The sequence below is a fragment of the Onthophagus taurus genome, chromosome 2 (genome assembly GCF_036711975.1).
Source record: "Onthophagus taurus isolate NC chromosome 2, IU_Otau_3.0, whole genome shotgun sequence".
In the NCBI taxonomy this organism is placed as follows: domain Eukaryota; kingdom Metazoa; phylum Arthropoda; class Insecta; order Coleoptera; family Scarabaeidae; genus Onthophagus; species Onthophagus taurus.
Genome location: NC_091967.1, coordinates 14,217,673 through 14,244,605, shown reverse-complemented (window position 1 = coordinate 14,244,605; position 26,933 = coordinate 14,217,673). Strand labels below are relative to the sequence as shown.

Below are 26,933 nucleotides of genomic sequence, written 5' to 3'. Positions count from 1 at the left end.
CAGAACTTTTCACATGGACAATACTGCTATTAGCAGAGGCGGCTACGGCTTTCAACGAAGAGTTGTCGATATTTCTTATATATTCTATTCCCTTGCAACAATTGGAACAATAACAATTGCAGTGAGATTCTAAATAATGCTGATGTTCGTCAATCAAACGAATCAAATTGAACCAAGTTAGAAAAGCCCACATTGTTCTGACTTCATCTATGGTACTGTTTTTAATGTTCATTCTTTTTTCTTAGCAATGTTACTATATCAATTTATTTAATTTAGTTTTATCTCTACTGGAAATATGTATACTTGGCTTAAAAACGGTTGCGTTCAATCGTTACCCAATTTTTTCTGGGGGATTGACCAAAAAGAAGAGGTGAGGTGGAAGAGGGGTAAACTCGTAGATCTGTCTCGAGCAAACGTAAATATTAATTACTCGGCCATCAAAGCTATTGTCCGGACCGTTCGGATTTGAAAAATAAACGTACCTACCGCGGTTTTTAATGATAATAAACGAACGGAAGCGGCGGTAGCGGCTAGCGGGGCGCACACGGAGATACGGGGTTGAAATCGGGGCGATGCCATTTTTCAAGCCGTATTGTCCGGCAGGAACGTTTCGGAAAGCCGCCTCCCTCGCCCCCTTCACAGCACGACAACAACGGGAATTACACTCGCACCCTATCCTGCGGGAACCCCCTTTCCCGTTCCGATCGATTATCCCGTCCGTTTTGTTTAATTAGGGTGGGATTAGAATCCGTCCGGTCGAACGAATTTTTCTAATTACCGGACGGTTACGACCATCCCGTCCGATACGTCCGATACTAAATTGGTTTATCCTAAGGTGAAATATATATCCCAGTTATTTTTCAAACATAACTTCAAATTATATATCTTTTCTTTGATTAATATTCAGATCTTTCTCCATATTTTATTTGCATCTATATTATACAGAAAGCTTTAATTATCATTTGTTGGTTTAAGCTGAAGGATATCCTATATCGTACCACATAATCATAATTTTCTAATTACTGACTTAAAACTCTGAATTTTCACATCCACTTTCTCCTTAGCTGTAAATGTTACGTTAAATTATAAGCCTGAGTTCTGAGTATTACTTGGTTTTGTGTTTCGTCGCACCTTGAATACCTAGAGTAGAAAACGACAATTATTTGAAGTATGGAATTTGTAGATTGGGTGAGTTCACATGATAATAAAAAGTAAAAAGGGAAATGTCCTGAAAATTGCATAGTTCGTTCTTATATTTTTGATGAAATAAGTAATCTTGCATCTATGGATGTAATAAACGGAATGTTGACATAAATGACCTTAAATTCGTTTACGTTTTCTAATCGTTCCAGATGGATGATGAGTGGTGGTCCAACGTTAAAGACCACACCTTCGAACAGCTCAATATTAATTATGTTAGTGGAAATACGTTGCAACTCGGATTCCGCCCGCTAATTAGATTAAGTGGTGCGCGGGAAACGGTTTTGCAACGGTTTCCCGATTTAGAACGAAATTATATGTTAATTGCCTTCGAAGGATTTGCTTAATGAGCAATGCCCGGTGACCTACTCGCCGGGCCCTGTCCGCTAGATACGCGCCGCGCCGGCTTGGTAATTGCAACCAAGCCGCTCATGCTAATGTTAAACGCTCAGTTCCGTGAGAAGTGTACACGCGGACTTCGCAAACTGGTTAGATACTATTAGCGGTTACTTAAAATCAGCCTTGGACGGGAATAATATGTACGATGTAATCTCGACTGAAATTGCAGCGGCGCAATGTTTATCGATCACCGTAATTACATAAACTATGTGCTTACCATGGGTTTAATTGTTTCTCTCGTACCCAGCGGTGTTCCATAACCCACACCGTTTCTATGAGCTATCGAGGAATTTCGTTGTTATGCAATTATTCAACGGGAAATCACTTCATAATCACAGTACTTTTCTATATTAAATTAATTTTCAATTTAATTTAAAAAAGTCTTGCATCATCAGAAATACCTTACATCTGTTTGGTTTGATAAAAAACAATTTCTACTCTCAAGTTTAATTTAACAAATTAATTTGTAATTACAATGTTGTATTATAGTTTGTGTTGTTGAGGTCATGAGGAGAATTGTCTTAATGAAATTGTTTTATTAAAAACTAATGATGCCATAAAGGATGATTTGTCGGCGTTATTAACGCCATAGGCGGGCGGGTATTATTGCGGATGGCGCAATTCCGACATAACCCTTTCGCCACCCAAATTGGAGCAATATTATCGCCGTCTTCATTAAGCTTTCTGACGGGCACTTGTGGCCTAACGAAATTAAATACCGCCGCCGCCCTATTGTTCGAAAATTTTGCCGCTGCAATCCGTTGACGACTGACGGCTCGAATTTCTTACGGTTTATTTCCCTCCGTCGTAGTGTCGTAGTAAAGCACCCTCTTAACCCTCTCTTGAGTCCTTTTTTTGTGCCGCCGCCTCAGGAGTTAGGGGTGACTCATTGCCACTTGGAATCCTGTGCTGCTTTTCCATACACAAAGGAAGCCCTAGCTTTAGATGGACATTCTCTCGTCTTTCTTTATTATTTGCTTATTATTCTTGTGAATTACAAAGCGACCTCATTCAACATTTTTTATTCAATACTTACCCTATTTCTAAATTAGGTATTTTATTAATAGAGCAATTAAAGTTGGTTCTTTCGACCGATTGAGCGTAAAACTCGGGACCCAGATTAGCGTGGTCCGACAATGCCCTTTCGTACAATGGTTTACTTTAAAGTGTACAGAGGTCGGCCGTTTTGTCTGCACGCTCGGACGAATAATGGGACAGCAAGGGTACAAGCGACGCCCGCCGCCGTTCCAACACCCTCCAAACCCCGCGGGCTCCGCCGGCGCCCGACCCTATTGATTATACTGTCCGCTGAACTAAATTAGAACAGAATTAGACGCTATTTGTTTCCGTGCCGACTATGTGCAGTCAGTCACGTGACTCCTAATCGCTCTCTCGCTCTCTTCGAAGAGAACATCGAAGGGCATCAGAGAGGATACTTCTCAATTATCACCAAACGTTATGTTCACTTTGGTAAATCATGAGTCATCTAATGAATCGATTTTAGGGTGTTAATATTTCACTACACATATTTTATACCATAATTTAAAACATTTTAGAATCAACTTTATGAGAGCAAAACGAAAAGCGATTTCATCGACGTTTACTTTCGTCGTTCGTATTCCGAGCTTTCTAGACTACGACTGCTATCTTGAGTGTCCATAAAAACACCTGTTGCTTCGCCTTTATTTGAACTTCAGCGGGAGTTTTATCGTTCAGTGCGCCCCCTTTTGGTCGAACGGGTTTATCGCCACGTTCTTATTCCCACCCCAACTTTCGCTATCGCTCTGACGCGATTCGTACTACTTATATTAGGAAAAAAAGCTCGCCGAAAAATTGATTGCAGAAAAATTCTTAATTACGCAATGGGTATAAGTAAATATGTAGAACGTTTCATATCGAATTATTTGTATTATTTGAACATCCGTATTTTATTATAAAATATACATTTCTGGTTCTGTTTAATTTTTTTTTCCGCTACCAATCAAAATTTGCATTTTATTTCCCGTGTATTTTTTAACCTGAAATCTAGCTCCGTGTTTTTATTATGAATAATTTTATTACCGTTTTTTGCCATTCTGAGTTAGTTTAATAAAATGAATCATATTGTTTCAGACCCAGTCTTTTATCGTATTTCCATATAGTATTTTTTCCGTGCTTGCATAAACGCTTTCGAACAGGATACAAAAATGATAAAAGACGTGTATTAAATTAGGGAATTTAATAATTTGGCATTTGTTTGTGACAGAAGTGGATATAGATGGGGGTTACTACCCTTCCTCCTATTCATAATTATATCGATTTTTCTTTTTTGCGTAGCTACGAAAATGCTGCACGTGTCAGAGTTTTTGTAACTTTATTAAACACGAGCGAGTTTCGCACGATAACACTAAATAAATTACTGTTGAACGGTCTTGTGTCCGTATAAATCGTTTCAAGGTAATATTTATTAATAAAATATTAAACTGTCGATGACGTTTGGTACTTAATAATTATTGGAATAACAATGATTAAGTGCTTGGTGACATCGTTAAATGTTTGTTGTTCGTATCAAGAAGAAATCTTAAATAGAATTTTATTTATAAAGTATTACTTTACAATTTCTTATTTGTAAACAGCTCAATTAGTAGCTTTTATTTTTTTTAATTATAGCCAGTTGAAAATTTAAGAGAATTGCTGTTATAAATAAGGTGATGGTAATAGTCTATAAGTATAACTGGTGAGTTGTCGTAGTTTTAAGGTCGGCGACCCAAAATCCCTCCGTATTATCGTTCTGAAAACGATCGAATGAGAAGATCCAGCGGATAAACTTCTCCGTGAATATCATCGTGAACGGCTTTCGTGTGTGCGCGGTAGTAGTAGTGGTGGCGGCGTCGATGCACGGCGCGATTGAACACGTGGAGAGAACGAGCAGAGCGAAGCGGGGCTGAGAGTGTGCTCAACCCTTCGGTTCATCCGCTAAGGGTCGGAAGGTGGTGTGGGGTTAGACCGCCGAAGGGGCGGCCGTCGAGGGCGGCGGTCGACGGACTGCACGGACGGGGGTTTGCGACGTGAAGGGTGAGGCACATTAATATTGCGAAATGAAGCTCATTTGCATTTAAATAAGGTACTCGGCAGGGACGGGCGAGGCGGAGGGGCACTAATTACACTAACTACACAAAGAGCTCTCGCCTGGCCGCTGTCCGGCCGCCCCCCGAGCTTCCCTTCAGCTCGTTCGTCCCCATAGCGGGTGCCCTCCACGGCCGCGCTCTTATTATGCCGTCCGTCCACCCCCGGCCCTGCCGTTACCGTCGCCATCGTCGTAGTTGGTGTTGCCACCCCTTGCCCCTGCCCGCGCGACCCTTCCTGCTTGATTATCATTATACACCAGAATAGATTATGCGCCCTCTCGCGCTAATATATTATAGTTACGCAAAAGTTCTGAACGGGCCGGTGCGGTGGTGGTGGCAACGGTGGAACGACCGTCAACTGCTACGACCTAAATAGATGATTGTGGGGGGATTCGCGTGCACTAGACACTTGGGATATCTTTGGGGGCACGTGTGGATATTCACGGAGATGGATTCAAAACCCACACTGATATTGCTTTGGTGATATCCATTATAAACTGAACGTTTTAAGATTTGATCGTACATTTCTTTGTACCCCAAAATCATTGCATAAATTTATGTTATGCAGAAATTGCATAAGAATGCGCAGTATGAATGTATCTCCACATCCCAATTATTTAGGTCAGAGAGTTGAAAATTTTTGAGTGAAATCAAAAAAAGCATATCAATAGACTTAACGAATTCTTTAAAATAACGCGATAGCAAGTAGCTCAATGAAAGATTGAATGCAGTGCATTTTGTCCAGTAACACTTCGAAATCCGTTCACGCCGTTCCATGCGACCAATCGAAAAAGATTTCCACAAATCCCCCTCGAATTCTGCAGTGCATCGCCAGAATATAAATTTTACATAAATAGCCACCATTTTCTTTTTCACTACCACAATCAAGCCCCCCAAAGTGATGTCCCCGACATAATCAAAAAGTAGACAAAGTTGAAAAATAGCTTCACAATAGTCCCGAATTGTCATAACCCACATATTAACCCCATGGTCGTGAGAATACCATCATTTTAGGATGCGGTTCCACTGTGGTTCATTAATATCGAAATGCCGTTCGTTTCGGAACAGATCGTTACCTCTGACGAAACAAAGTACACCTAAGTGGTGAGTTTATTAGACCACGAATAATGGGACAAACTGTCCGATGCCACTTCGTAACTGATCGAACAACAAAAACTAAAACACTTTGTGTGCACAGTTTTATGTGTTACGTCTGCAAAAATAATGAGATGATGTCTGAGATTTTAACACGCAGTAAGCAACTTCGTTATCGCGACATATCGGCACCTTAACACAAAATCTTGGTGTTCGTAGGAATTATGGTTTCGTTTTAGCTTTTTACATTTTTTGGATCATTATTGGAGTTTTAGTGCAGTTTTAGAACGTACACATCATTAGACCATTGAGAAGACATTGGTAAAGTATCACAAAGTAAAGATCCACATAACTCCTGGACTGTTAATGGCTGGAAGATTCCATCAAGTGAAACCCTAGTGATACAACGCTTCCATAAAGGAGTTGGAGTATTTGTTTTGGATAGTGGTAGCTTGACCTTCCAAAACTAATTGCTCAATTGCTACACCTTTACATCCCTGGAGCATTTTAGTCCAGCCTGCAACATTTGCGATCTATTCTACAAACTCATTCGAATCTATGTTCTCTTATCTATCCTCTTACCTATCCTTGTACAGCAGAGTTTTTAGCATTTAGTCTTCGTACATAGTCGTCGATATACATAGTTTTTCCATCGTTTCGTTATGCTTTAGTGTCGATGTGAAACGTCAGAAATAGCTCTGTAGTGATATCTTGGTATCTATTGCGTCAACGTTCCAGGAAGTCGTTGCTTCAATGTTGCTTGATTTATCCATTGATTTGGTGTATTCATGGCTACTCTTATTATTACTGAAATTTTTGTCCTATTCTGTTAGCAAAAAGATTCAATAGAGTCTTTTCCGCAAGTGGTTATTAGAATATCTTTGGGTATCACAGGGTTTTACATTGTGTGTTTACTGGTTAAAGTTATAACATTTTCAGAAAATTAGTATGAAACCGATTAAAATCATATCGAAAATTGTTACAAAATTTTAAATTTGTCAGAATATAAAAACTTCTATGTGAAATAGAAAAACAGAATAGACGGATAACCATTTAAAAAAGTCAGACAAAGTTTTTCTTGATGATAAAATGGATAAGGTTAGAGACTGGACGATAATTAATTTGGTGTTGATTGGCTGGATTATCAATGGGCTTTGTTTTAAATTAGAGGAAACATAGGCAATAGAAGAGTACCAAGTAAATGTTTGATATCTTGCTCATAAGATCAAGTCGAAAAGTTCTCAACTTAGTAATTAACTTGAAGATTCGGGGCGCCATTAATGAAAACTCTTCCATAAAAAAACTAGAACAAAAATTTATGAATACCTTAAAGGGCTGATCTTTTTTTGTGCTTCGGGCATGATCAAAGCAATTATGGTAATCAAACTCAATTGTCTCCTATAATGATGATAAACTGCTCATTGTAAAATTTTTGTTTTTTGACAACTTTAATGAAACTTTAATGTATTCCATGATACACAACTTAACATAAAGATAAGCAACCCATCTAAGTATATGTTCAAAATTTAAGTCAATTGTGAATATGATTTCTTCAAATCTTGCAATGTTTACTTCAGATATAAGTGACAAAAACCGGAAATTTCAATTGCAGATTTCTAAAATTACTATTTCTTGAAATATTCTGAGAACACCCAACATAATTTTCTTTCCAAACACATTTTACTGATCACCTCGCGATTGATTATGTGGATGTGGTCTATTATTTTCATTAGCATACTAATCACACACGCTATTACATAAATAATGTTTTTCTTAAACATATGTGACCTCTGCAGTTTTGTTATCGCGTTTACACACATATTTATTTTTATATTTTGATTCGTAGAAGCTGTCATCTTCTTACATCTTACGTATATTTATAATACACTAGAAAACTTGTTATGTATATTTTCAATTTCTTGGTAATATAAGAGTAATGAGTAAATATAAATGAAACAAAAATACTGAAACTTTTATTTATGTAAATTTTTATTAAACCACATCAATTATAAAAAAATAGATAGATAAACTAAAATTATTGAATGTAGGATACATTTTTTAATTTGATAACATTGAAGTATACCCTCTACATTCTATATTTATGAAAATAACTTGTGAAAATGTTATATATTACATTCGAATCGCAAACTTATTTCCTTTTCAATACTATATTGATGTTTTAAATAATGTTCGTGGAATCTGAAATTTCGTTCGCCGAAGGATTTTAAACTTTCAATATATCATATTGATCAATTCTAGCAATCTTTTCTAGTACCTTTTATTTATATTAAGTGTCACATTGAAATCGTTAAACATCTCCAATTGAAATTCTTTTTGTGTGAATTATAGTCGAGTGCCATCAGGTGTTGTCTTAAATTTAATTTGTTTCGGTTTTGCCTAAGTAGATGAAGCATTCCCGTTTGTAGACACTTCTTAGTTTTATCTTTAGTACTAAGTAAATTTAAAGTTTGGGTGATAATGAGAATTAATTAAAATAATAGTTTTGAATTGCACTTATCGTATAAGAATTCGATATTCATACATATTAAAACTAAGTTATACTTTAAAAGAAATACAAAGCCAATCCATCCGGATATACCACATTCTTGTAATGATCAAGCATTTTCCGCATTCCCAACTGAAGGATTGGCTACCACGCCTGATTGTCTATATAGTAATTATGAATGTTACTTAATTAGTAACCACCTTGAGCATTGTAAATTCATAATTGTATCATGCCGAAGTACATTAACGCGTAAATTGATTGAATAAAATGGATATGAAATAATTATGAAATCGCGTTATTTTTTAGTGTTGGCCCTTTATATAGATAATAATTAAAGTTCAATTAATAATAATTTGGTTGAATTTTTAATGCCTTCGAGTTGCAAAACGTCTTGATCGCTGTTGATTAAATTTCAATTGCTCGGCCCGAATTACCCTCATTAAAGTTTAACAACTTGGCAAACATTTGGACTAGATTTTTAGATTATTTCAAGTCGACTTGACCCAACCGTTAAAAGTGTCGCCGCGCTGAAGCGGGATTCACGTCATCACAAGAGGGCCGTCGGTCGAAATAACAATGAAATCGCGAAAACGGCGGCGACGTCCATTTGGATTCCGCCATTGGCGGTCCGTCTATATTTATGATTAATGACCCGCTTTTGAGCGGGACATTAACATGCGCGCGATTTAATGAAGCAATATAATTTCGAATGCAATAAACTTTAGAAGAACTAATTAAAGGCGGTTATTGCTTCCATTCGAGAGAGGCCAATACAGGAACGTATTCTTCTGATTTTTTCCACATTAACATTTAACCCATCAAATTATCACAAAAAGTTGCTGTAGTCGATTAAAAATCAGATTACCTTCGAAGATTACTTTTAACCATTACATTATATTTCGAAGTAGCTCTCACTCATCTTGTGGTTTAACGCCCCCTCGGTTAATGTATTCGAAGCCGGTCCTGTGGAGGCGGCAGTGCGAGTGTAATAATTGTTCTCGGAACCGAATTAATGCATATGAGTCAGAGTGCGCGCGCTAAGTTTCGATGGACGTCGAGGCGGCAGCACTCCGGCTACTTCATTACCAGTCAGTCGGTCGCGTTTTTCTGAACGAGCGACATCTCTTGTTCACAGGAGAGTGACCGTGAGAGCAGCTGTGGTTCCCCGGACCCGGCCACTACGATGGGAGTTGACGAAGCAACCGACCTACACCTGGCACAGAAGCTCCTTCACGGACGCGCCGAAGAACCAATACAAAACGAACGAAAGATGAGTCCACCGGTAGCTACACCAACTACTCATCTAAATGGAGCTAGTAAGTTGACAATAACAATTTAAAACTTTGTATGATCTTCAATGCATAATGGTTTGTATAAAATGGTTATGTTACTTGCTTATCTACATACATTACAGTAAATTATAGAAGATGACAATTTATGATATACAATTTATTTATGGTATGTTGTACGGAAGATTAATCAGTCATAATGAAAATAACATACTATGAATACAGTCCGATGAATATATCTAAAAATAAGAAACCTAAAAAACTGTCATTAGATTCTCGATGGATCTTTAAAATATAATTTAACAACGATGACATTTTAACAATGAACGAATGATGTTTTATTAAGTACATAACCTTTTACGACAATTTATTATCTGACTATTTTATAAATATTGGCATTTAAATCATTGAGTAATCATTATAGGAATAATTTAAGTACAATGTCCAGTAATAGATGGTAAAGTGCGCTCATTAACCGAGCGGATACATCAATAATGTAAGCGTAATAGGTATTTAAATGACTTCGAACTTGAATAAATATATTTAACCGCTATTTCATTGGAGATAATAGACAAAATATAAATGGGTTAATGATCCTGTAAAGTATTTATCTTTGTGATAAAGAATTAAAGATATCAAACGTATAAATGTAGTTATTAGTGGAGCAATTTTTGCGATTTAGTGAATGATCGATAAAGCGTTGGCCATAAAGCTCTCAATTAGTATGTAATCTCTCAAATTAAAGTACAATAATTAATGTTTGTTATTTTTGTCAATGAATTAGTACTTAATTAATAAATAAGGTAATTTAAATTTGAAATTCATTTTCTAAATAGAATTTTTGTTTATGTTTATCTTAAATTAGCCAATTATTACAACAATTAATCACTTTTGTGTATTACTGAATTTCACAACTTAATTTGTTATTTTGGTTAATGAGTTGATAAAAATTAATAAAAGTTTAATGAATTTCTAAACGCATATTTTGAATAAATATAAATAGTATAGCAAGATAAAAATGATGTCTAAGAAATAAAAGTTTAAAACGATAGATTTCTAAATAATAACAAAGATAAATGTTTCTCGTTTCAAATAATTAACTTTATTTCGTTTAATTAAAAGAAAATATAAAAAATGCTATTATTCAAACAACCCGACAATTAACCTGTTAACTTAGTTATCTTTTTTAATAGTGTATTTAAATAATCAATTACGATGCAAATAGCAACGTTACTTAATACATGATTTGTGTATATACCGGGTGTCCCTCAAAAGTGGCTCACCCCCATATTTTTCTTTATTATTGGTGATATAAGAAAACCATTTGGAATGCATAGTTAGGTCGCTAAAACGGATTATTACGACATGAAATTATTCTTTTTGTACTCCCGATTACACCGGATGTGAGTACTAATTTCGTTTTTTTTTAAATCTATAATTTTTTTTTCTTCAGTTGGGTAGACAGTATAATTTCACATAACTTTTACTTGAAAAAATTTTCACGATCGCTTATAATTTTTGAAAAAAAAATTATTTTCGTTATTTTTTAACGTTTTAGTACCTTCGGGAAATGTATTACAACTTTTGACGCATAGTAGCTAGGTTAAGAGTACAAGCTACGTTATGTCCCTCTTGATTTGCTATTCCTCGAGCAGTGATCACTGCTATGCTTTAGTTAGTGGTTCTTTTTTAATAATGGTGTAAATTAACAGTTGTATTAAATTAGTTTTAAAAGAAAAACGCTATCCAACAACGACTCGACGTTATTCCTGCGGAGATATTTAGGTAATACAATTTCTAACTCGATTTATTTTCCAATACCTCACGAGACCTTACTGGTGTATTATACAGCTCATTTTTGATTTTGCCCCATAAAAAGAATCTAAAGGTGTGAGGTCAGGTGATCTGAGAGATTTTAACCAAAATAAAGTAAACAATCCAAATTATAATGTACAATGGACATTGTAAGTTACTATCAGCTACAGAACATTTAGTGTAAAAGAACAAAAAATAAAGAAAAAAATAAAAAATAATTGAATTAAACTTAATTGTTTGATAGCGTTTTTCTTTTAAAACTAATTTAATACAACTGTTAATTTACACCATTATTAAAAAAGAACCACTGACTAAAGCATAGCAGTGATTACTGCTCGAGAAATAGCAAATCTAGAGGGACATAACGTAGTTTATACTATTAACCTAGCAACTATGCGTCAAAAGTTGTAATACATTTTCCGAAGGTACTAAAACGTTATAAAATAACGAAAATAATTTTTTTTTCAAAAATTATAAGTGATCGTGAAAATTTTTTCAAGTAAAAGTTATGTGAAATTATACTATCAACCCAACTGAAGAAAAAAAAATTATAGATTTAAAAAAATAGCGAAATTAGAACTCACATCCGGTATAACCGGAAGTACAAAAAGAATGATTTCATGTCATAATAATCCGTTTTAGCGACCTAACTATGCATTCCAAATGGTTTTCTTATATCACCAATAATAAAGAAAAATATGGGGGTGAGCCACTTTTGAGGGACACCCGGTATAAAATGTATACACCTTGTATGTTCATTATCATAAACACAATTTATAGTGTCTATTGTTACGTTTTAAAACTATTTGGTTACAAGAAAACAAAGAAATTTTGATAAAAGCAGAGCTTGCTATCTTATGTTAATTTGATATATACTTAGATATGAAATCATTCAATATACTAACCTATAGTTATACTAACCTTTTGGTAAATATGTATATCAAAGTTTAATGGGCAGATATTAAATTACAAATTTCGCAAATTTGTTTTATAAACAAGCATTGCTCAAGATAAGCAGTAATGTTTTCGTAGGCATTTTTGTGATTTAACATCAAAAGCTGTAAAATTATGTACAGCTAACATTGTTTTATAACAAATACTTACTCACCGACCGTGAGAAGTTAGTGATTGAAACATTAAAGCTAGCAAATAAATCATGTTCATGTGCAATCAACTTTACGGTTACAAAAAGATATTTTCGTTGCGAAGAAACACTTTGAGATTAAAACTGCTAGATAGGATAGTAGGAAAGAATTTGATATCATTCTCCGCAAGGATCTGACGGATTATAAAGGTATTACATTAAACAGATAAGAACCTAAGGAGCATACATGCCTTAAAATAATAAATCTGAGGAAAAAGCAATTAACACAAATCCCGATAAAATATTGATGAATAAATGAGCGACTTCGGCTCCACTAAGGAGCTACACCCCTTCAGAAATGACGGAAAATTTTGGTTTAATTTTTTTTTCTCAAAAATCATAAACGTTGGGAAAATGAAATTTGGGGAATATGTTTAACTCATAATAGGGCACGTTTTGACCCTATTTGTACTTTCAACCTACCCTTCTAAACTACTAAACATATTCCCCAAATTTCATTATCCTAGCGTTTATGGTTTTTGAGAAAAAAAAATTAAACCAAAATTTTCCGCCATTTTTGGAGGGGTGTAGCTCCTTAGGGGAGCGAAGTCGCCCCATGTACATATATCAAAGTACCCTTAAAATTCACTAAAGAATCACCCCTTGAAGTTTGTTACAGTCATTCATACACATCCTGTATATTCTGTACAAATGGTTTTTCCACATAGTTTTAATTTTTAACTAGTTGAAGTGGTTTTTATTAAAATCCGTTGCATAGTATTTAATATCTCCAGGTAGTTTGTAATGGAACGCATAGAGTATACAACCTATAGAGTGGACTTAATTATATTTGTTTCCTTTGACGTTATTATACGAAAACAACATTTAATCAGGCGTGCATAGGCAAGTTTTTCTGCAGATTCTATGACACAACTTCCATTTACAAATGCTCTTCTACCAGAAGATTATGTTTTGGTATTTCTATCGTCTTTTTTGTTTTACGTGTATGAGGACAACCCGACCGTCTGAAGAGCATCTGAAAAGTCTCTTATTTTCTAGGAATGAACCTAGTATTAATTGTGAATCCACAAATTCTCCTTTTTACGTGAGCAAAGATTTGTGACTTGCTGAAGTAAACATGTGTCAACCAGTGAAATAAGAACTTAGAAGATTAACCTCATAAAACATCTTTTTGGCGTAAAGTGGTGAGACGAAATTTAGTATATGAAACCAGTTTTTTGTAGGGATTCGATCGCTCAATTTATAAATATTCACATTGAAACATTCCAAGAAAATTATCAAAATCAAAACTCAAAGACAGTTAATTAAATCTAATTTATGGAGCAAAAGTGAAGACGAAATTTTTTGCTTTACAATATCGTATATTTAGAAAACTAAGCTTCACTTAATCAAATATAAGAAAAAAAAATTTTTTAGGTATTGTTTTATGATCACTTAATAACAAAGAAGCCGAAATTTATACAAATATCAATTTACAATAACAAAGTGGCTCATATTCATTTGTTTAATTAATTGTTTTTGTATTCTTATTTTTATTTTTTATTAGCAATGATTACTAAATCGATTTTTTTTGAGTATTTTTTGTGCATTTTTATACCAGGATTGTATACATTTTGTAATATCGAAAGCTTTGATGGTGCTTTCACTTTCACTCAAACCACGTCGTGTTTCATTTTCAGTGGCCGGGTTGGTTACCCTACAGAATTTGCAGAACCTCGCCACGTTGCAACAAACCCTTCCGCAGGTGGCGTCGCTGGCAGCAGGACTGCAAAACATAGCAAACTTGGCGACGAGCAGCTCGGCTTCGAACGCTCCTCTAAATCTTAGCGTGAATGCAACAGGTACGTGCCGGGGACCTTAATCCCTCTCCTATTATTTTTATCGGCTCGTATTCCCTTTCCCAAAGGAAATTCTGTCTGTAGAGGCTTTACTAACCGTGACCTTTATTTTTAAACGATTTTATGTTAGTCGTATCAATCCTTTTTTTGTATTAAACTGAAAAACTTTTTTCTTCAATTACTTTCAAATACGTTCGGAAAAAAAACTTTTGTAATGTATTAGTTTACTTTATTGATATATTATTAGTTGTTGAAGTTTCAACTGAAAAATATAGCCACTAATTTTCTCTTTCACTTTATATATAGCATCCTCTTCACCGCGCGCGGGTGTCCAGTCCTCCGGTGGAGTACCCTGCGAACCCCCCTCAGGATTGATGGGGGGCAATCTGAACCCGCAGCAGCAGCAACAGCAGCAGCAGGCCGCGCCATCAATCCCGCCCCTCATGACCTCCCAGCAACCCGCCCCGATGCCACAATTTATTCTCGCCTCGGGTCAACTTGTGCAGGGTATACAAGGCGCCCAATTACTCATACCCACGTCGCAAGGTGAGAACACTCAATTAGCCATCCATCTTCCGTTAGTCAATCAGAGCCAGATTTGAAAAATTGATCGATTTTCTAAAATCATATCAAATCTCTATACTACAAAAAGATAAGTTTAGATTATGAAATCCTAACAATATGGGATATTTAATCATCATAAAATATACAAAAAAAATAATATGTTATAGAATTTAGTTTTATGTTGAGACATACATTGGGCAGGTTGCCAAAAAACGAGGTAACTGTCTAAATGCTTTCTGGCTACTTGCTTATTCATGCTAACTGCATCGTTTAAGTTACACGTGCTGAAATTTTTTACTCTCAAACGTTTTCAATTCAACGCAGCCGTGTATGACAGGCCATTACGCGGGATATTATGTAAATGAAATAAATAAGAGCACGCTGAAACGTAAGTTATCCTTTATCGACCAAGTAATATATCATGCCGGCGTCTTATATGCGATATTGGAACGCCAATATCGGGAGCGTCGGTTCGGAATATACCGTGAGGCGTTTCGTGTATATCCATATATGAGCAAATCAAACTACAATGCGCAACATTTTTTTTTTTATTCAAAAGAATTTCGATGCGAGGAGAAGTGATGTCGACGACGACGGCCAAATTAACTCCAATAAAGCCGGTGTGTTTGTTGAGCTAATTTGTCTGGCGCCTCATCGCTGCATATTTATATTTTAATGAGTAATTTAGCGAGTTAATCTCGCGTAACATTACCAGGAACGGATGCTTTAATCTAATTACGCATTCCTGGAAATATTTTGATCTGATAAAATGTTTGTTTTGTGGTGATTTTAGGGCTCGCTACACAGACAATCCTTACCATACCAGTCAACCATGTAAATAGTAGTGATCAGATTGTTAACTTAGCACTGACTAATGGACAGGTTGTGTCGACATCGTTAGCGAACCTTCAAGCGATGGCTCAGCCCAGTATTCTGCCAGCGAACGGTACTAAAGCAGCGCGATCATCCCACAACCATATAATTAACACTTTCTGTTTTTCTATGTTTTAGTTCCCACAACAAACGGAACGATAGGACCTCCACCGTTGTTAAATCCACCGAATCTCACCCATTTACTCACCAACAACTCTACTCAACAGCTATTACAAACATTACCACAAATGTTGGGCGCCCCCCATCCGGGAGCACCTCCACTTTTGAATCCTTTAGCTCAACCCGTGTCATCCCTTTTAACGCCTCCGTCTACTTTACTATCAACACCGTCAACCCAAACCAATCCTAATCAAACCAGGTCTCAATTAAGTATAAATCCGTTAAGTACAGCACATTTTACTGAAACGAAAATGCACCAACCGACGCCGTTAGTGAAAAGATCTACGTCACCACCAACACCGAATTTAAGTAACCTAAGTAGGTTAGCTACCAGTAATGGAGAACTTACTATTACCACATCACATGGGCCCAACTCTAGTCAAAATTTGAAGCGATCACCTTCGTCACTATCACCAAATTGTAATGATAGTTCGACTGCTGATTTACTAATAGATTCACCAAGTAAGTAAATTTAATTTTAATTAACACATCATTCAATTGCTGTATGAGCAAAAAATTTGTTTCCTTGAGCTTAACTTGTTCGTATTGCACCAACTGGTTTAAGTACATTGTTAATGGTTATTCAGATGCGGTTTTTACTGACCGAGCTCCGCATAGCATTAGTTTCGGTGCATAATGGCGCACGCAATCGCATGTTCCCCGGAATTATGTCCGACGTAAACCTTATTAACGTTGTTCTTGTACTGTACGCGCTAGACGTTTTTTGATTAAAATGCTAATGAGAGACGTACATATATATTCTTGTGCAGTATGCGGTGCGCCGCTTCGCGTACGGGAAGTGACAGATGTCAGTCGTTTGGACAAGTTTAATTTTTATAATTACCAGGGGATTTAAAATTATGAGCTTTTTAACCGTCTACGGTTTAACATAATTCCTTAACGATCACATCCTCCGGATTAACAACAACGTTAAGAAATTATGCAATCAGGTTAAGGTACTAATTGTGAATCTTGTTGCTAACGCTACTGGATATATTTCGCGCTCCAAAGGATACCTACCTGTTTAAATTATTATGGCATTTGACGTGGGAAATGTTAATTACAACGAATATAATTTATTTACTGGAAAATTAACTTAATTATGGTAATAACCGAAAGAAGTGTGTATGTTTTAACAGTAATCGTGTTCTTTTTAAAATTATAAATCAGCCAACAGGTTGGCGGTAATCCGCTAAGTGTTTGTTAACAGATTAATAAACACGTATTCGTCATAATAACCCAAATGATTGTTGAGATCGATAAGCGAAATTCACAATACAAACCGCATTGTAAACAAACGGCTCGTCAATAATAATATGCAAATCGAAATGCCACAATGCTTTACCATTTGCGTCCCAAATATCCAACGTGGGTATTCTTAAACTCAATATTACGATAATTTATTTTATATTTCATCTTTATATAGAATAATGAATGTATTGTCGATATCTTTAAGCACCATTTAAGCACGTTCAAATTGTACCCTATTCTGAAGTTATTGATAATTGAGCAATGAAAAATTACGGCCGGAAAAGAGAAGTAGTAGGTAATTCGTTTAATTATCAATTAATTAAATTACATAATGGACATTAATAATAATTAAATAGCAATTTACTGGGTGTTTGCGATATGACCGCGGCCTGGGATAGCAACAATAACATTCACAATTAATCATTCCATATCATCATCTGCAGTTGGATTAATTAAGCCAATAGAAGTCGGTTATTACCATAATAAAAGAATCGTCCCGGCATGAATAACTCCGTTACTGTATTTATTAAAGGAGCGATATTAGCTTAAGCGGGCGGCACATGACGTTAATTTAATTCCATCGATTCCGTTCTGTCCCAGATAGCGTAGATTTTACGTTTCGCGGTCGGATTTCATTAAGTGCAGATGTTCAATTAAGATTAATCGTAACAATCGCAATCTAATATGATAATTTTATTTTATAATTTGAGAATTAATCTATTCTTATGAGATTAAATCACAAGAAGTTTGATGAGAGTTTATTTTGTCGAATAGATTTCAAGATCCTAAAATTATTTACTAGGTATTCTTTAATTTGTTTCGCCCACATGTGAGCGTTGTACGTACCACCCACTAATCAATTAACAGCACCCACTTATACTTTGTTAAATTGTTGTAAAAACACGCATCTGTATTTACACAAAATGACGCAATGGCAGCTGTATGTTATGTTAAAAAGACGAAAAAGCATCGTAAATATCCATTAACATAATCGTTTTTGAATCGCGTAGAGGATTTTTAGTCATTACCGTGTTACTTCCTACGTACGTTTAATAAATTGAAAAATTAATATTTTATGCGTCGGTGCGATTTTATGATTATGATGAATCGACGTTTTCCATTCTTCAGTCACGATTTTTTTTTATTGTTGATGAGGTAAAATAAATCGTATTCAGGGAACGTCCACATAAGATTAGTTTGTGCTAAGAGTGAAAGGTTTTAAATAAATAAATAAAAATATCGTCTTAATATTCCAAGAGTTTACTTCATTACCATTACAAATAAATTTCCTATGACTCATACGTTTTCTTTTGGTATGGTTTTATAGCCATTATTAACGATCAACTCAAAGGATTTAATTTCTCAAAATAGGTGATTCATACTGGAATTAACAATTTGGTGACTGAGTGAAGTCATAAAACTGTTATTTCTGCGTAGTTTTCATCTCTTATACCGAGTGACTTTTCCATACAGAACCGGACTTTATTTAATTTAAAACTTTTCCATCAGCCACTTTCACCGTGTGAACTGTTGCGATTCTAGTCATCATGATGAGGAGATATAATAATACACGTCATACGGCGGCAATCAGTATCTCTGTTCGGTAATTATCGTTAATTTTAAGTAAATTAAACATTGATTAAACAATTATAATCACTTGTTTACGGGTTGGGGCCCGGTAATACGCTGGACCGTAATTATCATTGTTATTGTGGTAGGAGCAATTATTATAATTGTACTTTGTTCTTAATTGCGCGAACAATACTTGGCGCAATTACTTGGAAATCTTATAGCAAAACGTGATGTCGCTTATTTTAAGATATAATATTAAGGAAGAAACTCTCTTTGGTATTTATTTATAATGAAGTTTAGGAAACTACATAAAAGCTATTGAATCTTTCTGAAACATCGTTTTTTCCCCCTCCTAATAGGACAAAATCGCGCATTTTTTTAATATTCAATTTAATTGCTAAAAACGTTTACTCTAAGTAAGCCAAAACACAAGTGTGCACGTGCACTAGATGTACTTTAGGTCTCGTTTACGATAATTTTATAATTTTATGGATAAGTTATTTTAGGATTCGATAAACTTTCATTGCGTACTTGGGCATGTTGACACACGAAAGAATTGACAACAAAATCTTTTTATATGTTTGATAATACTCCGTAATGATCTGCACGTGTTACAATCTTAATTATTTTGACTTATTGGTTTCTTCCCAAAGATGTTCTAATTTTGGTGACAATCCGTACATTTCTTTGAAAGAATTATCCTTGTTTGGGACCATTTTGATGATATTTCCTCTACATCAAAAGTATTACACATATTAGTAGTTGTGTTGCCTATACCTCGAAACCAAGATATATCCAAACTATTAATATTAATGAATTCGCATCACCAATTAATTTCTCGTTCAAACATCAATTTTAAAATAGACAGCGGTATACTATTCTCGCTATTCCAATCTACAATATGGTCATGTTCAGTTTTAGGTTGAAAGCTTGTAGTTGCTTCTACCAATACCTCATCAGGTTCAATATCGTCTTCATCAGATTCTGAGTCACTGGGTGTATCTTCTACAATGACATATGTTTCGTTTTTCACCATATTGTTTAATTCTTTTTGACCCACTTTTTATTTATGGCTAAAAACAAACAATGTTTATCCCTCAATGATATTCAAAATACACATTATACGCCCAATTAACAACAAATACCATGTTCTTTAAAGTGTAAATAAAAGTATTTATTCTAGAAAATATGAGGTAATATGTAACGCAATTTTCTTTTAGTATTATTATGACTATAACTCACCTGACAATTAGATACAGATAAGTAACACGTGCACACCGCCATAATAAACAGTCTGAAATAAGTACCACGAAGATGATACAATCTGTACAAGCATTATCTCTGCTACATAGGCAACACATATTCAACTATGGTTTTTACTAAAAAAAATAGGCACTTAGAAAATTAATTTTAAATTTGTCGTTAGTAGTTGTCATCAAATTTTGGTGATACTCCTAACTTAATTTGAAATTAAATTTATTGTCATTAACGTGTGTAGTTATTTTTCCTTTTTAATGTTGAGCGATTGTGCTTTGAGCTTGTAATTTTATTTTTAACTTTTAAATGTTAATAGTATATTAATTAAAATTAAGAATAATTAATAGAAATATATATTTTATAGACTAATTAAACTTTACTTATCCACAGATCAGCCTACAATTAATCAAACAAACAGTAACGTTGTGGACGGCATCAATTTAGATGAAATCAAGGATTTTGCGAAAGCTTTCAAACTACGAAGGCTATCGCTAGGATTAACCCAAACTCAAGTAGGACAAGCTTTAAGTGTGACGGAAGGTCCGGCTTACAGTCAAAGTGCAATATGCAGGTAATTAAAATAACATTTCTATTTTTGAATAATTTTTATTTTAAATTTGCTACAGATTATTTTATGTTATGCTATCTGTTCATTTTAACTTAATTAAGTTAATGTAAACGTATGACATAGTTGATATTTTCAGTTATCGTGTTTATTGTTGATTGAATTACGAAGCACGTTCTGTGATTCAGAATATGAGTAATGGCTAAATAGAAAATAGGTGTGTTATAAAATTAGGTGGTTACACATGGGGAAATTTAAAAAATAGAAATCTAATCGTGATTACTTTCACCTGTTTAATTATATTACGTGACGAGTTTATTTAAAAGATTTTTTTATGGAAAATTTGTCGAAACCAACTTTCCGTTAACTGTAATAACATTAATTGGGGTTCATTAATTAATTAAACTATGATCGTTTTGCATTTAATCTAATTCATTAGTCACAATGTTATAATGAACAGGTAGATAAAATGCGGGATGCAGAAAGGTTAAAATAAATACTTTAACGTAATGGTAAATTTATCGTGACGAAAGAGAAAGATATTACTTTAATGGTTTATAGGCACTTGGCAGAACAGGGAGATGTGCAAGCTACTTGGAATCGGATTCCAATGTAGTAAATCTTGCGTATCTTCCTGATGTTAATAACTGTGAAGTTACGCATATTCTAATACACGTAAGTAACTGCTTATGGTTTGTTCCCAGTGCCCTGGCCTCACAGATGTTCGCCGCACAACTTTCCTCACAGCAGCAATCAATGTACGTTTCAGTTCCATTTTATACCGTCGTTTCTAATTTAAACTCCCTTAAGTCTATTAACCGTTAAGTTGACCATGCTTTAAAAGAAACAAAAAACGAAACTAATTAGACGCACTTCCGTCAAATTAACACGTATAAGTGTTCATTTAGAAGAAAGAGAATGTATATACATGTTTGGTGAGTTCTGTGGTTGTGGCATTGAACTAAAAGAATATAAACCGATTAAAAACAAAACGATACGTTGACTGCAAATAAGGATTGTTTTAAATTTTCAAAACGTAGAGAACGCTTATGGCGTCTAGGCCAGGGCACTGGCATATATTTAATAAACCCGTTCGTCGCTAATAGGAGCAGTTCACTTAACATTAATACAGTTTATATGTCAGTGTCCTGAGCCTTAATTATTAATTATACGTAAATGCGAGACTGTTTATGCGCCCGCTTAATGCGGCAATTAAAAACGATTACAGCTGTGCCGAATGCGAAATTATATACCCGCTCTGTTTACCCTTGCGAAATAATTTACACTTTGATATAATTTTTGCGAGAACCAACATTAATGATGTAGCCGTGTTAATGCGTCGGGCTTAATTTAGAAATTACATTTTTAAATATGCAATTTTCGGCGCGCCTATATTTTTTTACCGATTTTACATTTGATTTAAGAGTAGTTTTTGTTATTTTTTGGCTCTATTAAAATAACAACTTTTAAATTGCTCATTAAACATTCAATGATCGTCCAACTTGTTAAAAAATACTAGACTTTATTTGCAAAATAGATTGGATGCGTTTAAAATATTTATAAGGATTAAATTCATTTTCAGTTTGACCGTAAATAACAATTTTAATTCTACTGTTACAATAATTAACTTCGCTCTTGTAAAATACAGAATTTTATGTTCAATGATCATTATTGTGATTTGACACAGTTGTAAAAATTATTTTAGCATTTGTAGAGAGTAAAAAACGTACCGTTTGATTAAATCACCTCACACCTTATTTCTTGTACGTAATTATGCTTGCTAATGAGCGTGGCCTTTGGAAACATCATTTATCACTGCCACATTTATAGTTAATTCGTAATTTGTGGACTTGTTGCGTAACTGGTAAGAGTCATCAAATTACAATGATTTGCTTAAGTGGCAAATTGAGAAACATGAAAACTGTTGGAATATTCATTAGCGGAAGATTTTCTTCATTAGTGCTAGTTATCCTTGATAAAAAGGATTATTATTTTAGTTAATGATAATATTATGTATGTCAATAAGTTAGAAAATGTTGCGAAATTTTTTCATAAAATTTAATATTCTACAAAAAAAAGCTTTTGCTTTAGACATTAATCATAAATACAATTAAAATATTAGCTTATAATTGATACACCCGTACGTAAATTTACACAGAAAATTACTGGTACATATCAGCGAGCTTAGTAGAGTATATTTCCATAATTACTTTTTAAACATAACACCATTATTCATTTACAAAGACCGCTAATTAGAATTATTACATAAAAACACGCACATTAATGACCTGTCATTACCCTTTTCCTCGTTTTCCCCGCTTTCACAATGTCGCGGAGTAGGGAAAAAGAATTCATCGAATTCTTTCGTACGCGACTCGAATCGGTTATTAAGTTATCCTTACTTATTCTTGAGTTCATATTTATTCATTTATGTATTACCTCCGTATCTTTCCAATTCCATCAGATCATTATCTTTCATATTTGTTTCTTAATTACGATTTCAAACACTAATTGTACCTTATATCCAATAAAAACGACGACATTTAAAAAGCCGATCAAAATTCCACGCGATCCAAGCATTAACACCATTGAGAGAACGGAGACCCTTTTATTTACACATTTCTTACTAATTACCGGACAACTACGTTATCGTTTAAAATTGAGGCGCCACTATTTCTAAGGGGACATTATTGCATACAAGTTAATTACGTGTCTATTGCTTACGAACCAACATGGTACAGATAACGATCTAAAATTTATCATCAGCGCTTGGTAAACATACGGAATAAGTACTACGTGTATTTACAGTTTCGCCACTAACAATCAAGTGAGGCGGAAGTGCGTTCTAATTTGTTGTTGTAGTTTCTCAATATGTTCTTTGTATTAATTTGTTATCGTTTTCAGGTTTGAGAAGTTGGATATTACACCGAAAAGCGCTCAAAAAATTAAACCAGTACTGGAAAGATGGATGAAAGAAGCTGAAGAAAGGTTAGTAATTTTATCAGACTATAAAGATTATTTCAATGAGTATCAGAAAAAGCAGTGTTCATGATAAGGTGGGCTTTGCTACCGGTAACATAATATAGCTTTAACCTCATATATAATGATAAGTCTATGTTCTCGTTAGATATAGATTTTCTTTATACAGTATTCTCTAAATTAGTTATTAAGTTATAGTGGCACGCGATTATCATAATCGATAGCTTTATTAAGAAAACTGACGGTCATCTGTTCACATGCGCGATTCTAATCACATATAATAAAATAGTTAAGTAGTAAATAACACAACTTGCTATAAATTGTCGGAGTAAATGTGTTTATTTAATTCTTGTTATTAATTGAGATTACTGTAAGCACAAAATCTTCTATATTCTTATCCGTGTAGTTGGATTTTCTTTGTAGTTTTACGAAGTTTGGAGTAGTAGTGTTGAATTGTTGTCTTGATGAATAGGGATTTTGCCAAATTATTTTTTTATCATATATTCACTGAAACACCAAATCTGATGAAGACATTTTTTTTTCATTTCTCTGAAAAATAACAACAGTTTCGCCACGTTATAGATAACTTATTTTGACTTCAACGCTCTCTGTTAATCTATTTCTATCAGAGGTTTACCACTTTATACCAGATCGTTCATTTGTAGATATTGTTAGGAATGGAACCAATACAAAGGAGATATCTAGAACTTTTTCAAACATTCTGGAAATTTCTAGAAAAATCCGAATCGCGCTTGTACATGGAATGAGGAAATCAATTGTTAGCAGCCATCGTGTTAACAATTCGTGTTCAAAAAAAATTAGTTTTAATTATTGCTGTAAATATGTTGAGCCTTATTATTTCATATTTATCTCAGGATGGAATCAGCATATATTATATTACATTCAATAATAGTATTAATAAAATTAAAGTTATTTCCCGTTTTATTCTAAATGATAATATTTAAATAATAATGCACTAAAGTTTTTCTAGGTACAAAAGCGGACAGAATCACTTAACGGACTTCATAGGAATCGAACCGTCTAAAAAACGAAAGAGGAGAACGTCGTTTACGCCTCAGGCTTTAGAATTATTAAACGCGCACTTTGAAAGAAACACACATCCTTCTGGTAAGTAACTCCAATGCAATAATGGTATAAAATTGATAACTTAATAACTGCTTTTTCTTTAATTTCTTCTATAAAATTAATACTGTTTTAATAATTACAGGAACTGAAATAACGGGTTTGGCTCACCAATTAGGATATGAACGTGAAGTAATCCGGATATGGTTTTGTAATAAACGGCAAGCACTGAAGAATACGGTGCGAATGATGTCTAAAGGAATGGTGTAAACGTAATCGAACAAAAAAGTTAAATAATTTTAAAAAAATGATACATTAGTGCAACGCCTGTGATCACACGAACTGTAAACGATGATACCAAGAGGATTCGTATTATTATTGTTAATATAATATAAATATGACGGACGCACTGAAAATGGATTTATATGCAATGTATTATTATGAGGAATAGTGTCGTGTGCGCGATCGTACGGCGATGGACAACGGTTCATGCTAATGTCCGTTTAATTGGCGCAATTAACAAGAATAATCGGCCTCCATTTGAAAATGTTCGGACGAATTAACCATTATCATTACTGAGTAATGTAATTGCGCCAATTGGACGTGCAACGATGGAAAAATAAATACTTAGATAGTTATATTTTTCGATTGGTGTTTCATTAAATTATTAAACGAATCAGTATACGGAACGTATAAAAAAAGAGTACAGTCAGTTTCACTTTAAATTCGCTTCGTCTAAATTCCCTGTAGTGTCATCTAGTGACGGTTTTCCTGAAAGTGTTGACGTAGAATCCTGTAAAATAAATACCAGCCTGGTGTAGAACCTCGCTAAAATACACAGAAAACGATCGATTTAGTAGCGAACGACAATTTACCGAAGGCAATATTGTGCGCGAGTGTGTATAGTTTTAAAGATAAATCGCGACCTTTTGTTCTCTCATGATAGGGTTCGCAAAAAGTCGTTTAACTAAATAAAAAGAAATAGCTTTACTCAAGTTTGTAAAAAGTACTGTATAAAAACAACATATCCAATCAGTGGGTTTCCCCCACAATTTGTATACGTATTATGATAATATTTAGATAGAGATTGTAATTATTGTATTTTTCACAAGTGACCAAAATGGTGTGATGCCAGAAATATTGTTCGAAATTTATAATATTTGGAAAAACTCGGATATATAAAAAAAGATGGAGACTATTTATTACAAATTGTTATTTCGATTTATATTGATGCAAAATTTTCCGTGAATAAGGCATAGCGCCATCTTGTGACTTTTCCATTGTATCGAAAGTATTTCTCATGCTTTTACGTGTACTTTCCATATATAAAAAGTATATAAAAAAGAAGACGGTTAGTTAGTCATACTGTGCAAGTATTTATTTCCGAATTTATTTTTTTATAAGCTATTTATATTTATTATTTGATTATATGAATTATAATAATATACGATTAGAAATTGTGTTTAGATTTTCGTTTTATTCTTTGATCAGTAGGAGATTTTGCAATCTCCGAAAGAAACCAAAGTTCCTACTAGCATCGTAAGCGCTGTATCTCTTTGTACATAACAATAATTTTAAGAAGTTAAGAAAGTTCATTATTATAACCATTGATGACGATGATTATTAGTTATTATTATAATTACGATTTATTATTACTGCAATTATTATTACCTTTATTGAAGTCTGTGTCAGAGTAGATATTATTACGATTATCACGCAGGAAAAAAACGCTAGTTGCTAAAGTTTAGCATTCGTGAATGAATAACTGAGAAGAAATTGTAAATGTTTGTGATGTAGACGTATAATTAAATAAAAGTAATTGTGGTACGACATTTTTCATTATTTTCACGGTTTTCCAATCATTTCTATAAAATCAATTCAGAATTAAACATTAGCCGTTTCAATTCAAATCAGCGCCATCTTTCAATGAGATAATACATTTTATTAAATCTATAGGCTTAAGAGATCTTTTTAAAACATGAAACAATTTCATTAACTTTCTTTTAGATGTCGTTTAGAAAGGCTTTATAATTTAAAATTAACCCAAAATAAGGATGATGATTTCGCGCAATATCAAAGAGCTCGTTGAAGCTCACGCCTTTGTTCCGTCTCACCACAATAAGACTAATATCCCTCCGGTAACATTAACGACAAAGGTTTTAATTGGGCTGGTAAAAGGTGTCAAATAATGGAGTCGTTTGCTGGTAGAACGCTCTTATAGCTACTGGATACGCTACAAAGATACGCCACATCCC

General features: G+C 34.2%; 1 protein-coding gene across 3 annotated transcripts in view; it reads left to right on the top strand.

Moving 5' to 3' along the window:
* Positions 1–26,508, top strand: part of LOC111426916 (pou domain motif 3) — a 101,566-nt gene extending 75,058 nt beyond the window's left edge. The window contains exons 3-12 of one of the 3 annotated variants that reach the window (XM_023061805.2): positions 9,443–9,623; positions 14,196–14,357; positions 14,661–14,900; positions 15,712–15,864; positions 15,930–16,433; positions 20,442–20,622; positions 21,321–21,374; positions 23,521–23,604; positions 24,587–24,723; positions 24,824–26,508. In XM_023061805.2, coding sequence (XP_022917573.2) covers positions 9,443–9,623; positions 14,196–14,357; positions 14,661–14,900; positions 15,712–15,864; positions 15,930–16,433; positions 20,442–20,622; positions 21,321–21,374; positions 23,521–23,604; positions 24,587–24,723; positions 24,824–24,948 — 1,821 coding nt within the window. In that variant the 3' untranslated portion in view covers positions 24,949–26,508. Of the gene's footprint in view, positions 1–9,442; positions 9,624–14,195; positions 14,358–14,660; positions 14,901–15,711; positions 15,865–15,929; positions 16,434–20,441; positions 20,623–21,320; positions 21,375–23,520; positions 23,605–24,577; positions 24,724–24,823 lie in introns of all 3 variants that reach the window. The other 2 variants (XM_023061804.2, XM_023061806.2) reach the window with 2 other exon arrangements.
* The last annotated feature ends 425 nt before the right edge of the window (positions 26,509–26,933 follow it).